Source organism: Fukomys damarensis, unplaced genomic scaffold (assembly GCF_012274545.1).
Source record: "Fukomys damarensis isolate Sample0158 unplaced genomic scaffold, DMR_v1.0_HiC HiC_scaffold_32, whole genome shotgun sequence".
Classification (NCBI taxonomy): Eukaryota; Metazoa; Chordata; class Mammalia; order Rodentia; family Bathyergidae; genus Fukomys; species Fukomys damarensis.
The window spans coordinates 10,740,803-10,754,896 of NW_022900944.1; the positions used below are offsets into that span (position 1 = coordinate 10,740,803).

The following is a 14,094-nucleotide window of genomic DNA, read 5'->3' on the forward strand; positions in this document are numbered from 1 at the left end:
AAAGGCAGCAGGGAGCCTATCTCTCCTGAGACCTTTTCAGCTTGGAGCCTAGTAAAATGAGTTTTGGGTCCTCTAAGCACTACCCCTCCCATGGTTTCTCCTTGGTGAGGATGAGGAGGAGAAATATACTAAAGAGAAAAAGTCATCTAATGCTCCTCCCACTCCTAGAGAAGACACGAAATCAGATGAAGCTTATAAAACTCCACAACATTAGTATGAAAATAATAGATGTCCCAGAAAACATGACATATGTCCAGGCTGCATTGGAAGATATCATAGAATTAAAGATTTATGGAGTATCAAGTTATTGTGTGATTTACAAGAAAGCTCCTCATACTGAGCCACTTTCTTTAGTCCCTCTTTCTAGCAAGCATCCCAAATATTTTGTAGAGGATTCCCAGACTTCTGGTTTCCCAGTGCCACACTCTCCATCACAGTCTACACCTCATTAATCTAATGATTCATAGGCAAAGCTATGTGAATAACCCAGGAAGATGTGAACTTGCTTTCATCTAATGCCCCTGCTAACATGTGCATTCTATAAGTCTGTTGATATGAATAAATTTTAAGAGGTTAATTTAGGGTTCCAAGATATTCATTCTTTAAGTCCTACCTAGCTTCTTAGAACATAAATCCAGTTCCCAGGATTTAACTCTCCAAATGATATAGTTCCACAGGGCAGTCTCCCAAGAAAAACAATGACTCCAATCAACCACTACTTGAACAAAAAGAGATATATCACTTACAGCGAAAGTGATGCAGGGAAATCTCATTGAACAATGATCATAACTACTGTGAAGGTTGGTAGACTCTAGCAGTACATTTTACTTCTGCAGAGTCATCAGGAACCAGAAATGGTCATCAAAGATGAAGCCAGGTGCAGAGTAAGTCTAGGTGGGGCTGCCTGTTTACAGAATTGGGTTTTAAGTGGGTCTGTGATTAGAGTGCAATGGGAGAATAACTCATCTTTTGGTTTTGCTAAGAAGTATTTTTGGTAGGTTTCAAAGGCCAGCTAGCTAGGGAGAAGGTAGGACAGCTCTTAAGTGTGTGTGAGTGTGTGTGTGTGTGTGTGTGTGTGTGTGTGTGTGTATGCTATACTAAGTAATTGGAAAGAGCATTGTTATCAATTGAGGATGACCACTCATATCAGCACATGTAAATAGATAGAAGGGAATATTTTTTATCAAAACTCTCTTTATGATCAATGTTTCTTTCCTTGATGAAACTAAGGGAGTAGCAGCAGCCCCTAGCATGCTCTAAGAGTTTATTTCCTCTGCAGACTGATTCTAATCTGTCACAAAGTACTCACTATCATCACAGGGCTCTCCCTCACCAGTGTCTGGAATATGTACCAACAAGAAATTTCATTGTAAGCGATCACACAATTCAAGATTTTTGAAGTATCGAGGTGAATAGTGTAAGAGAAAATATCTTACTCCTAGTAACCTACATTTAGCCCACTCTTTCAAAAAAAAAAAAAGGCCCTATGTCACCCAGTACATTCACTGACATCCACTCTACCAGTACAGCTTTCTCTACTACATTCTAAACCTGATTAATCCCATGATTTATACGTAAGGCTGAGTGCAGAGGCCAGTAGGACATAGGCTTGCTCTTATCTAGTGCCTGTTATAACACATGTGCTCCATATGTGTTGTATGAAATTGGGCACTCATTTGTAGCCCCCAGATACACCTACTCTCCCAAGTCCTGCCTAACTTCTTAGGACTTAAGGTCAGTTCTTAAGATTTTACTCTCTAGATCATATAGACTCACATGAATAAACATAGGAGGTTCAACAATGGAAAAATAAATATTCTCAAACATCTGGTACTTAAACAAAAAAGAGAAGCAACCCCTGCAGCTAAAGTGACACAGAGAAATAAGTTCATTAAAGGACAGACATAAAGTGCTGCTTGTAAGAGCCAGCTTCACCTATCTTTTCTGCTGAATCATAATGATTCAGAAATGTACATGAGGAATTTACATAGCCAGCTGCAGGCAGGTCTAGAATGGGCTGCCAATGTTTGCAGACTCCAGTCACAAGTAAGCCTGTGATTAAACAATGAATTGGGAGAATAATTCATTCATCCTTGGAAGTATGTTTTACAAAGGCAGCACTGTACACTTTTTATTGGCCAAGATCTCAGGCTGTTTGCCAGGTTTCAAGGTCCATGTGGTTGTGGATAAGCCAGTATGGTTAATAAGGTGGTGTATTAGTGTGTGTTATGTGCTAAGTAAAGAAAATGTCCTTGCTGTCTACTTAGAAAAATCCTCCAGATTGTCACTTAAGAATGGAGACAGGGAGTTTTTAGTAGGGTGCTCTTTATGACCTGGATAAATGGAAGGGAGGAGCAGAAGCCCAAGTCTATCTCTGAAAGCAGCAATTACCTCTGGGGACTGATGCTACTGTTGTGACAAAGACCTCCCCTTCAGTACAGAGCTCTCCCTCACCAGGCTTCCCAGTAGTTGCAATGAGTGCTGATGAAAGAATCCTTTGTTACCTGGGGTTTCCAGAAGCAGCATGTCAGTAAAAACTTATCATCTTTGGCCAGAACTCATGACATTCTTTGTGATCCACTTGCTCTTAATGGCTGCTGGTTGACTAAAACTTCTTGTTGTCAGTATTAGCCTTCTCTGGATGAGGAAAATATTGTCATGTCATCTTGGTAAAACAGAACTCATCTCCCCCTGGACCTGCTGCTGTTTGTGTTCTTACCTGACCCCCTCCACTCCTCAATCTGAGTCAACGTGCAGACAATACAAACTAAATCGAGGTGTTTTGCCTTGAAATCAGTCTGATAGTCTGAGCACCACCACAATGTGTTAAGCAGCAGAAGCATCATCAGCCACAATGTGGTAAAAGCCAAAAGCCTCTAGTTTTTATTTTAATTTTGATATTGACTTGCTATGCAACCGTAGGTAATGTTTATTCATCTCAGGGCCTTAGTTACCCCTGGTCCAGAAGAAAAGCAATGGGTTAGGTTGATATACTAGTTGATTTGGGCTGCCATTACAATATGTAGTAGACTATGTGGCCTAAACAACATAGCTTTATTTTCTTATGGTTCTGGATGCCAAAAGTCCAAGCTCAAAGTGCCAGTAGGTTTGGTTTTCTCTGAGGACTTTTTCCTTGGCTTGCAGCTTTCTTCTTATCTCAAACCATGTGCCCTTCATGGGCATATGAAATATTTTTCTAGGTATGCAAAACTTCTTCTTCTTCTGAGAGCACTGAAGTTGTATAGACCAAAGAGAATGGCCAGCCATCAAGAGCAACACCAACCTGGTTCAAAATTCCATGAACGAGTTTGTGTGACTGTGTGCACATGTGCTCATCAGAGTGATATAAGGCACCAAGTAATCCAAATAAGAAAAATAATCCAAACAAGGGAAATATTAAAACTCTCAACCTGCTAGATATCTAAAACTAGAGCTCATGTTTTATAAAATCGAAGTATGAATTCTAGGAACAACAGAGGTCAAGAGTAGGAAACATTTATTAAGACAAAGATAGCTTCTGTCTAAGAGAGACATAAGTGGAACAAGAAAGTGGGTAGTACACCCATCCTGCCTCTCAAAGATGCTTTATGAGGCAAAGCCATGAAGTGAGGCAGTTACAAAGTGGGAAAAAAATGTAAGACACAATGGAAAATCACAAGGTGTCTATGAGATAGGACAAAACCACCATCAACTCATAAAATTACAAATAGTCACCCAGATAATATTGATTAAATGAAGATAAAATGGGGAAGCTACTCACGTAGCAAGTGTACATGCATTTCCTAGAAGGAATAGGCTAGCTAGGGATAGTTTGGTCCCCAATTAAGATGACTGAGGTCTTTTTATAATATCAATCACTGCTATTCATCCCCAGGGGAAGTAGGCAGGTGTAGTAGTTTCTTTCTTTTTGGAACATTGACCCTTTAGTGAATGTGCCTCAATAGTTTTCTGTGCTGAAGGCCCACCATTTTCCAAGTGTCTTCTAATAATTTCTAACTAATTTCACTGTCTGTAAGAAGAGGGAATAGAAGCCAAAATGAAAAAGTCCTTATGTCACTGATTACAAGTTATTAAATAGAAGCTGACAAATGCAATCTGCCTGCAATTGTAAGGGTTAGCTGTGCAAAGCTGTACAGTGGCTCAAACACAACAGAAATGTATTCCTTGTTTTCATAAAGTCCAAAACACTGTGATAGATTAGTCTTATAACTTCCACATCCCCAGAGCAGTGTTAAATCTGTGGCATCCCTGCGGCAGTGGGCTGTTTGTATCATTTAGAGCTCTGGAAAGTTCACCATCAATGCCCTGGAAGCTGGAGCCTTTCCTGGAAGTGGTTATAACGGAGACACAGTGTGTGGAGAAGGCTCAGCTGCCTCCTCGTTACACTGGCCTGAAGATAGCCCTGTCTTACATGGCTCTTACTTTGCCTCTAATTACTATTCTATAATCCCAGGTAAATACCAGGTGGAGGGGCAATGTGATTACTGGCTAGGCTCTGCATTCCCAGAAAAATGAGCACCTCAGCCACATAGTCATTGCCTCCGGCAAGCATAGTAGGACTTTCCGAACACCTGTCTCCTTCATAGCTCCACATAAAAGCTGGACTTCCTGGCAGCCTGGAAGATCCAGGTGGGATCAGCAAGAATATGTAGGCACTGTAATGGGTGCAGACAGAGGAGTCCACCCAAGGAGAGAGGCTACCCCAGAGGCTATTCCTATGGACCAGTGAAGTGTGTACTTAGCACACCCACACCTTTGGTTTATCAAAGATATAGAGCACCACAGTATAGTGGTCAAGACTACAGACTGTATGATCACTGTAAAGTCAGACTGAGGCACGATTGAGACCACCGAGGCCAGACAAAATATAAGTTGCATATGATTAGCTTATTGTCCTCTGGGTGCAGAAGAGCCAAGGGTGAGAAAGTCCTTGGCACTGATAGGAGGGTATGTGCAATTGATACAGGGTAGTGTAGGTAAGGGAGAGGGTACTGGTTGAGTAGGTGGAAAATTTTAGTCTCATGGGTAATGGGCCTGGATTTGGCTGATAAACATAGTGGTGTTGAGAGCACCAGGGCAGCTGATGGCTTTCTGTTATCTCTGTGCTCCTATGGAAGCAGGTGATGGTTTTGCTTGGGCTGGGTTCCAACTCGCGAACCTGTCAGTCACATTGGATTTGTTCATTCATTAGCTCTTTCCAGGCACAAACACACAGCTTTGTATCCCCATAACTTGGTGCTTTCACATTCACTGCTACTCGCTGTCCCTGGTCATGGTAAGCTCCTTGAAAAGAAGGACCTTATCTTCACTACGCTTTTGTTTCCACAATATTTAAACAGGGATCAGGCATTGTGTTGAAGAATGAGTAGATAAATGGAGGAATGGATGACTAGAGACAAGGACTTTGAGAGATAGTGTTCATATACCATAATCACTTTCTGTCTGAAAATTCCAGCCATGGATGATAGTGAGTTCCTTTGTCCTAGTATGACAGGAGGCTGGACTATGTGGTAGGAATATTGTAGATAACTGAAGCATCAGAAAAGGAACTGGGGTGGGACATGGTGGCTCAAACCTGTAATCCGACCACTTAAGAGGCTGAGTCAGGAGGATTGCTGTGAGTCCAAAAACCAGCCTCGGCTACATAGTGAGTTCTACTTCAGTCTCAACTACATAGCAAGACCCTTTCTCAAAAAACAACAACAACAACAACAAAAAGGAACTGAATGAAAGCTATGATTGCAAACATGTGAACCTAGAACTCCGAAATGCTAGCCCAGAGAAACTTCAGATGTGTCCTACTCTTCTAGTGAGCAGCTCTACAACAAGTTTCTTGCTCTAAAATATTCCTGCTTGCTTTGAGGACCCCATACCAAAGATTTGTCTTTCCTGAAGTAGCTGCCTGCTGCCGTCTGAGTTTAGCAAGCTTACTGAAGCACTCTGAAGTTAGAGTTCTACAAGGGAGAAAGACTTACATGAGAAGTTGACAGAGGACATTTTGGCCATATGAAATCTGAGAGTTTAAAAAGGAGTGTTCAGCACCGTGCTTGACTCACAGGTACAAGGTCCTGAGTTTGATCCCTGTACTGAAAGAAAAAAAAAGAAAAAGAAAAACAGTGTTCAAATGAAACTAGGTCAACACTAGGTGGGTGTGGTTTGGAGGTTCCAAAGGACATTCAGAGACCTCATTGGATAAGGGAGAGCTCTCTTCAAACATAAGAGATTATGCAGTTGGTATAAGTGAGCAGGATATTACATGGGTATCAAATTCTTGGGCAGAAGCAGTATACATCCTAGGCATAGCACAGAGACCTCACTGGCTCCAGATCTATCACCCTTCTGTGATGTGGCTGTATGCTGTGGTCCTGGCCTCTCTCACTGTTTGCACAATTTCAGGTGAGTCCTTCTGAAATACATACATGAGGGTACATTCAGAAATCCGTGTGCTGAGCACAGGTGGGGAGGTATGTGTGTAGGGCAAGGGCTTGACAATTGCAGTTCCTCAGCAGTGCTTACACTCTGATTTGATTTGGAGGCCTTGAGGTCAGGCAGCCAGCAGAGACTCAGGAAGAGAAAAACATCTGAGACTGCAGGCTTCAGGCCTCAGGCACAGGAAGGCACAGAGACAACCTCACGCCTCGCACATGAGAAATACAGAGAGTTTGCTTTCTTCCCCTCTTGAATCTTAGTCCAGATCTGGCCAAATCATGGGAGGTGCTAAGCAGAATACTGACTTGTATGTCTCTAGGGAAGGCACGTAACTGTGTTGTGCCTGGTTTACTCTAGAATAAGGATCCTACCATTCTACATAGTTCATTGGGCTGTATTAAAATGAAATAATTTGTTGTTTCTAAAGTGCTTCGAGTTTTTCCTGGTCTACAGAAGGTATAGGAAAGGGAAGGACAAGCAAAGGGATTGATTTAAAATGAACTATAGTAATAGAAAATTTGACACATGGTATAATCAAATCAGGAGCCATTGTGTAAAGATGATCTGTTACTAACTGTTCCCCAGATGCAAAGGTATATCTATTGGTAGAAGCATGGGGGACACACCAGCGTCAGTCAGGAAGCAGAAGGACAAGGTGACATGGCCAGATTCTTCACTGTTGTTTTCCCTGGAAGAGAGGAGGCAGAGGAAGATGGTGATTGGAGGTGGAGATATTTCCGTGCATTTGGGGCAAAAGATGATCTTACTAACTGTTCCCCAGATGCAAAGGTATATCTATTGGTAGAAGCATGGGGGACACACCAGCGTCAGTCAGGAAGCAGAAGGACAAGGTGACATGGCCAGATTCTTCACTGTTGTTTTCCCTGGAAGAGAGGAGGCAGAGGAAGATGGTGATTGGAGGTGGAGATATTTCCGTGCATTTGGGGCGCTCACGAGCTATCTCAGAACGTCTCATGCCTTATGAGACATCATAAGGAAGTGGATGGAGTATGCGCTTTGAATTGGTTGGATCCTAAGAGTGAGAATTCCTCCAGGATTAGCCCACATCACACATCTAATCACCAGATAAAGAAAATAAAATCCACAGTTATCAGTAAGGGACCTTAGCATACACCTGTGCCATTGTATGGAGGGAGAAACGGATTATCTGGGGAATACACTTGTGCAGTGTTGGCCGGAAAATCATGGTGTAGTGTTCTATCTGGCTCCTGAAGCCAGAGGCAGTATTTAGGCCCCGCATGGATTAACTTCTTTCTGGCCATGTGATAGTGTGAGAGGCCTGAACTGAGTGCTAGACAATGAGAAAGGACCAAAACTGGAGTGAAACATTCCTTTACTGGTTACCACTGCAATTTCACCCCACTTTCATCTGTATGACGCCCATACAGTCTGCTTCCACTTGCGTAGTTTGTTCATCTGTTAAGAGGAAATAATAATAATCGCCTAAGCAAATCTTTACTGAGACATAAAAGGCAATGGAAAGCATATCCCAAAAATAGAGCTGAAAATACACATATTCCACATAATTTGAGTGGTAATTGCTGTTTCTATCATTCTTATTCATTACTTCTACTGCAGTAAATTTCGTTATCACCTTGGGAAATCTGGTTTCTACAGATTTCGTCTGGATTAAAGGCCAGCACTGAGATAATACAGGCTGTACCTCATGATTTCTGATCTGATTGCATCCTTCTTCGCTTCTTTGAAGCCCTCAGTGCCTCTGCCACCCACTCCGCACATTTTCCTGGGCTTCCACGATGCCGTGCCCTTCTCCAGCTTCCACTCTGGTGGTTGCTCTCAGTCTCTGTTGTAGTTGTGTTTGTGTTTTATTCTCAGCTCTTTCTCTTCTCTCAAAATGGTATGCAGTGAAGTCACACCCTCACTGACGGAGATGTCTCTCCCTGCCTTGCAATGCTTCCTTCTACTTTTTGAGATGCCTATGATGAAATGCATTTTCTGAAAAACATTTGCACTGACTTCCTCACTAAACATGTTTAAAAGGGAACCAGCATCATAAAACCATTGTTCAGTGCTTTTTCCCTTCCACAGTGCTGACAGCTGGTCAGGAAGACCAAATCTTTTAAAATGCCCCATTTACCTCTTCATATTTCTTCATAATTTCTGTCTTTGGAAACATGGCTCTATCTGCAATGCACAAATCTTGGGATGCACAAACATAGCGTTCTGCAATGTTACCTCTAAATTTACAACTCAATGTATATTCTTCTAAGAAGTACATCTTAATGTTGATGGTAATAATTAGGAACCAAACATGGAATCGAGCAAGAATTTATTCTCAACGATACATGACATTAAGATAAATTTGTAATCTGGCATTTTCGCTTGGCAAAGAATTTCCTGTATTTCTGGATATTCTCCTTGATGTATTCTTCATCTGACAGCAATTTTGTACCCTGATACACTCAAGATCTTAAGGTTGAAAAGTCAGAAGTGAAAACAACTGAATCAATGCATCATAAATCAAGGAATGTCTACATTTATCCTAGAATATTCACCTTGGTGTTATTTGGAATAACTAGCAACAAAAAGAACCAATAACGTAATTGTCCACATTAAGAACATGGTGGTTGTTACGTTACAATACAGATTCCATAGTGCAACCTGTTTTCTCATGACCTGGTTGTCATTCCATGAGCCTTTCTTCCACTGAATTAAATGTACTCTACTCTCTGGACCCACATTTTGTGGAATATGTTGACGTGTTTTCTATATCCAAGGAATAACACCTGGAGAACAAAAGATACAAATCATCTCTGATGAGGGACACTCTTAGAAACCAAAGTTAGAAAGTCTAGGTAAGAAAAATCTTCAGGGATGACTATTACCAGTGGTCTGATAACCCACCTGTCTCAGGATAGATGATCACATCAGTTCACTCTGCTTCTGCATCAGAATCAGGACTGATAAAGTTTCAGGAAAATGAAAAAGAAATTTTTTCCTTACAAGAAAGGAGCAACATGAGCAGGCAGGAACCTGGCCCGAAATCTCTCTCCACTCTAAACGTTTCTGCTCAGAACCAGAAAATGAACATTCCACGGTCTCATCGTGTCCTTTACTCCAGAACTGCTTATCTGTTCTCTACATGACACCCAATCTCTCATACCAAGGCCCTCCCTGACATGAAAACACTCATTCCAGGACAATTTTCCACTGCCATGGACTTCGTGTGGTGACATTCACAGCAAATTCTCTCTTCCTCAGCAAGTCTCTGGTTTCCTTCCTTTGTGTATTCTCTCGGGTCTGCTTTTTATAGACCCCTCCAACTTACGCTTATTCAGCCTCTCCTGCTCCAAGTTCTAGCTGCTGCAGGAGGTCCTCATGCAGAAAGCCTTATTGCTTCTTTCAACTCCTGGAACATTCTCGTGGTTCCACACCCAGGACACAACCTTGGTCCTCAGCAGTTTGGACCCAGTACACCTGTGCCCTCCTGAGGACGGGAGACACCACTTGTCCATCCTCTTCTCCAGCATGCAGTTAGACTCCAGTCTCCCAATGGATAAATGTTTGCAGAGGTTTCTAAAAGGGAAACCAACTGTCTGAGAACCTCTCCTTTTATAGTGGTATTTGGCTGGATGCATTTCTACCTTTGGTTCTACTTTACTCCCTCAGCCCTCTGAGTTAGAAGGGACAAATTTCCCTTATGCATATTTTATAAGAGAAGAGATAGAGGCCTAGAAGCTTTAGGTGACTTATTCAAGGTGACATGCCTGAAGAGTGGCACAACACCTGGAATCTGGGCCTCACTTCTCCCTTCTGACATGATCTCAATACCTCTCCATGTCCAGCAGGACACACATCCTCACCACCTGTGGTGGACACCGTGCATGGCAAAGTCCTTGGAAAGTACGTCAGCTTGCAAGGAGTTGCACAGCCTGTGGCCGTTTTCCTGGGAGTCCCTTTTGCCAAGCCCCCTCTCGGATCCCTGAGGTTTGCTCCTCCACAGCCACCGGAGCCATGGGACAACGTGAAGAACACCACCTCTTACCCTCCCATGTAAGTAGGTGTGGGTGGCTTTGCCATTCTCAGTGCAGATATTTATGTCAAACTGTTGCAGAAGCAGGGAAGGAAATTCTCTTGTTAGCATGCATTTTCTCCTGAAGTCCTCATGAACACTCTAAACACTTGTAAATATTCCATATCTGTCTCACCTTTCTGGAGTCTTTTATTCATTACTTATTTATTGAGCATCTATTGTGTTCCAGGCATGTTTTAGCTTCACAGAATCCATCAGTGAACAAAACAAAGCTCCATTTCTTCAGGAAACTTACATTCTACAAGTACAGATACAGAAAAAACAAAATGTACATCGAATCAGAAATGGTGTGACATGTTATTATGTGACCTGTAAAGGGTGAAAAGCTGTAGGTGGGTAGAGGAGGAAGATAAGAAGTACTGATCTTATCAGAGCTCAGACTGTGACCTTCGCATGGCCCAGAGGTAGGTGAAGAGGTGCACTGGAAGCTGCATGACATTGCCGTTTTCAACTGCCAGGTGTGTCTCCACGCCTGCTGATCAGCAGAGGGGTGGTTGGTGTGACTCAGTAAGGCTGGCCACTCAAGTGTGAAAGAACAAAGTCCTCAGGTTGCTTCACAATGAAGGAAACTAGATTTGGCTGAATTTCTTTCTTCATTTCTTCCTCTCTTGCTCTCTCCTGTAGTGGTTAAATGTTCTTCTCCTCTAACATCTTTTATTACTCGCTTTTAAATCTACTGTACTTATTCTAGGTGTGCTGCTTAATGGCAACTGGACTGGATTGAGGGACACCTAGGAAGTTGTAAAGGACACGTCTGGGTGTGTGTGAGGGTGTCCCTTGAGAGTGGCAGGTGGAAAGGAGAACTGCTGGGTGACTTGAGCCCCAAATGGGAGCAGTGCTATCCACCAGGTGAAGGATGTAACAGAAATGGTTCAGAACACTTTAAGTCTGGTTTGTAGAGGACTTTTAAATTTGTAAAAGGAAAGTAGAGAAGATTGAGAACTTTGTAAGTGGAGCCTAATGAGCTCAGAAGACCAGAATTCTGGTAGGAAAACAGAGGTTTCTAAAAATAAATGAAGGAAACTACTGAGACCTGGGTTAGAACCCATGCACGTTAAATTCTGAAAAAGTATTGTCTACAATTTGCATAAGTCCTAAGACTTTTCAGGAAGTTGAGTTTAAAGGTAATGGACTGTTTTATCAGGCGGAAAAAGTTTTGACACAGCACAGTAGTCAGTTGGTAGTTGAGGTATTGCTCACCACTTTTAGCAGGATTTGCAATAATAATAAAGATCAAAGAGCAGAGCTAAAGTTGTTTGTAAACTTGTAATTTGATCAGGATTAAAGCTTGTGCAATTGGAGGTCTGAAGAACATATCATTGCTGAAGAGATTGTTGCCATTAATAAGAATTCAGGATGGCCGAATAGAGGAGGAACCACATTGGAGCAACTCAGAGAAATTAAACTAAAAACACAGGTAATTGGAAGAAAGGGAAGAACATACATTTTGATAACAAATGAAAGACACTTTTATCAAACACAGTATTGGTACAGAGCTGTATAAAATCGCAGAGCAGCCCACAGAGCTGCTAGGGGCACTGGCCCAGGTCCGCAGTACGGGAACTGCCACTCCACGAAGTTCCAAAAAACTGTGGACTTCAAAAGTGTGGCAAACTCAATCCACACAGAACAGATGTGGAGTAGAAGGCCCTCGCCTCTTCAGTGCTGAAAACAGAGGACTCTGAAGCCTGGCAACAGATCCCACCAGCACACACAGGGGTTAGTGGCCAGGAAGGCACTGGCCCAGGTCCGCAGTACGGGAACTGCCACTCCACGAAGTTCCAAAAAACTGTGGACTTCAAAAGTGTGGCAAACTCAATCCACACAGAACAGATGTGGAGTAGAAGGCCCTCGCCTCTTCAGTGCTGAAAACAGAGGACTCTGAAGCCTGGCAACAGATCCCACCAGCACACACAGGGGTTAGTGGCCAGGAAGCGCTCCCTCCCCGCAGGCTACCAGTGACTTTTTCTTTTTTCTTTGTTCTGCACCATAGCAGCTACCTGAAACCTCTAGCAACAAAACACATGGGGTCTGCAGTGGTGGCTGTAAGGGCAGTGAGTGGAACTCCAGGACCCCACCTGCTCTGAATCCAGCAGGCAGGAGGAGGGGATATGGATCTCAGACACAGGATTCAAGCAGCTGAGCGCTGGCAGGACAACAAGTGGAAAGTGAAGTCAGCTATTCCCCTACCCTGTGACCAGCAGTGAGAAAGGAGCCAGAAGAGTGGAACAGAGGAGCCTGTGCAAGGGCCAAAAGGGGCCACATGTACACTAAGAAAATTAAAAATTAGAAAAGAAAAGAAAAAGAAGCCAAGTACTTTGCACTGGGAAAGAATAAAGATGCCTCAGGACATCTCAGGAATTAACAAGACCCCATCCATCAGAGGCTCGCAATGCAGAAGTATGAAGCTTTCATCTGATCAGAGAGAGCTTGAGCCCCCTGCTCCACAGGGCCACCTTCAGAATTGTTTCCCCAGAATTCTTTTCACGGTAGTCTGCCATCCAGGCATTCACAGCCTATCAAAGCCTTGTTCAGCGAATCCCTTCCACAGCTGAAGCTAGTTGTACACCGTGGAATCATCCATGTGAAGCTAGTTTTGCAGTCATATGTAATGTAAATTAGGAGCTCATGTAGCTTTCCAACTAGACTAGGGCACGATCACTTTCAGATCACAGTACAAAGCCCTGCAGAGAAAAGAGTCCTGTCCTAGGAGTATAGGAGATGTCATAAGGGGGGTAACTGTACGGGAAACCTCATTTCCTCAGCTCAGAGTGTCCCAAAGTCTTCTGCAAGGGGAGATGTGCCAAGTCCTTGTATTCTGCATGGGAGAAAACAGAGAATCCTAACTTTACCCATGTAGTAACTCCAGTGTAATGATACCAGCTCTCTTTCAGCTTAAACCTCCCAGAGAATGGTCCAGCCACATGCACCTCTTTCAGCTTCAACCTGATTAAACCACAGGTGTCCTTCTTCCCTCCCAGGTGCTCCCAAGATCCAGTGGGAGGGCAGCAAATGTCAGAGTTCTGCACCAACCGAAAGGAGAGCATTCCTATTGCGTATTCTGAAGACTGCCTGTACCTAAATATTTACACTCCTGCTGACTTGACAAAGAAAAGCAGGCTGCCGGTAAGCTTGAGGACCACTGGTCCAGACTTTTGCGCTCCCAGCATCCTGGTGCTGTTGCAATAGATGACAAAGGCAGCTTGGGTCAGGGAATCTGTAAGTGAAAACACGTTCAGAGCCTGGAGCTTCCTTTCACCACAGGGAATACGTGCTGTTCTTACCTCAGTTTCTCCTAGTGACTCCAGGTCTCCAGGAGGGCATTGCTGTCTACATGGAATGACCTTTTTAAATTTTCTAAATGATAGCTATAGTGATACAAGGGCAAGAATGATTCCTCATAGTTATTAGATTATGAATATATGGAGAATCTGACCCCCAAAGCAGTTAAAGAATAATTTCCTATAATTATATCTGGGAGAATAAAAATTGAAAACCCATCCTCCCTTTATGTGCAGGGACCCAGAGGCCAAGAATGAGGAGAAGGCCACACAGTATAATTCTCAGTGCAAGATATTTCCTCTTCTGAT

The 14,094-nt window shown here is 43.0% G+C and overlaps 1 protein-coding gene across 3 annotated transcripts in view; it reads left to right on the forward strand.

The window, feature by feature from the left end:
* The first annotated feature begins 6,189 nt into the window (after nucleotides 1-6,189).
* The window catches only part of LOC104866183 (liver carboxylesterase 1), a 47,895-nt gene continuing 39,990 nt past the window's right edge, over nucleotides 6,190-14,094 (forward strand). For 2 of the 3 annotated variants that reach the window (XM_033758021.1, XM_033758020.1), the window contains exons 1-3: nucleotides 6,190-6,396; nucleotides 10,260-10,464; nucleotides 13,486-13,630. In XM_033758021.1, coding sequence (XP_033613912.1) covers nucleotides 6,345-6,396; nucleotides 10,260-10,464; nucleotides 13,486-13,630 — 402 coding nt within the window. In that variant the 5' untranslated portion in view covers nucleotides 6,190-6,344. Of the gene's footprint in view, nucleotides 6,397-10,256; nucleotides 10,465-13,485; nucleotides 13,631-14,094 lie in introns of all 3 variants that reach the window. The other variant, XM_033758019.1, reaches the window with a different exon arrangement.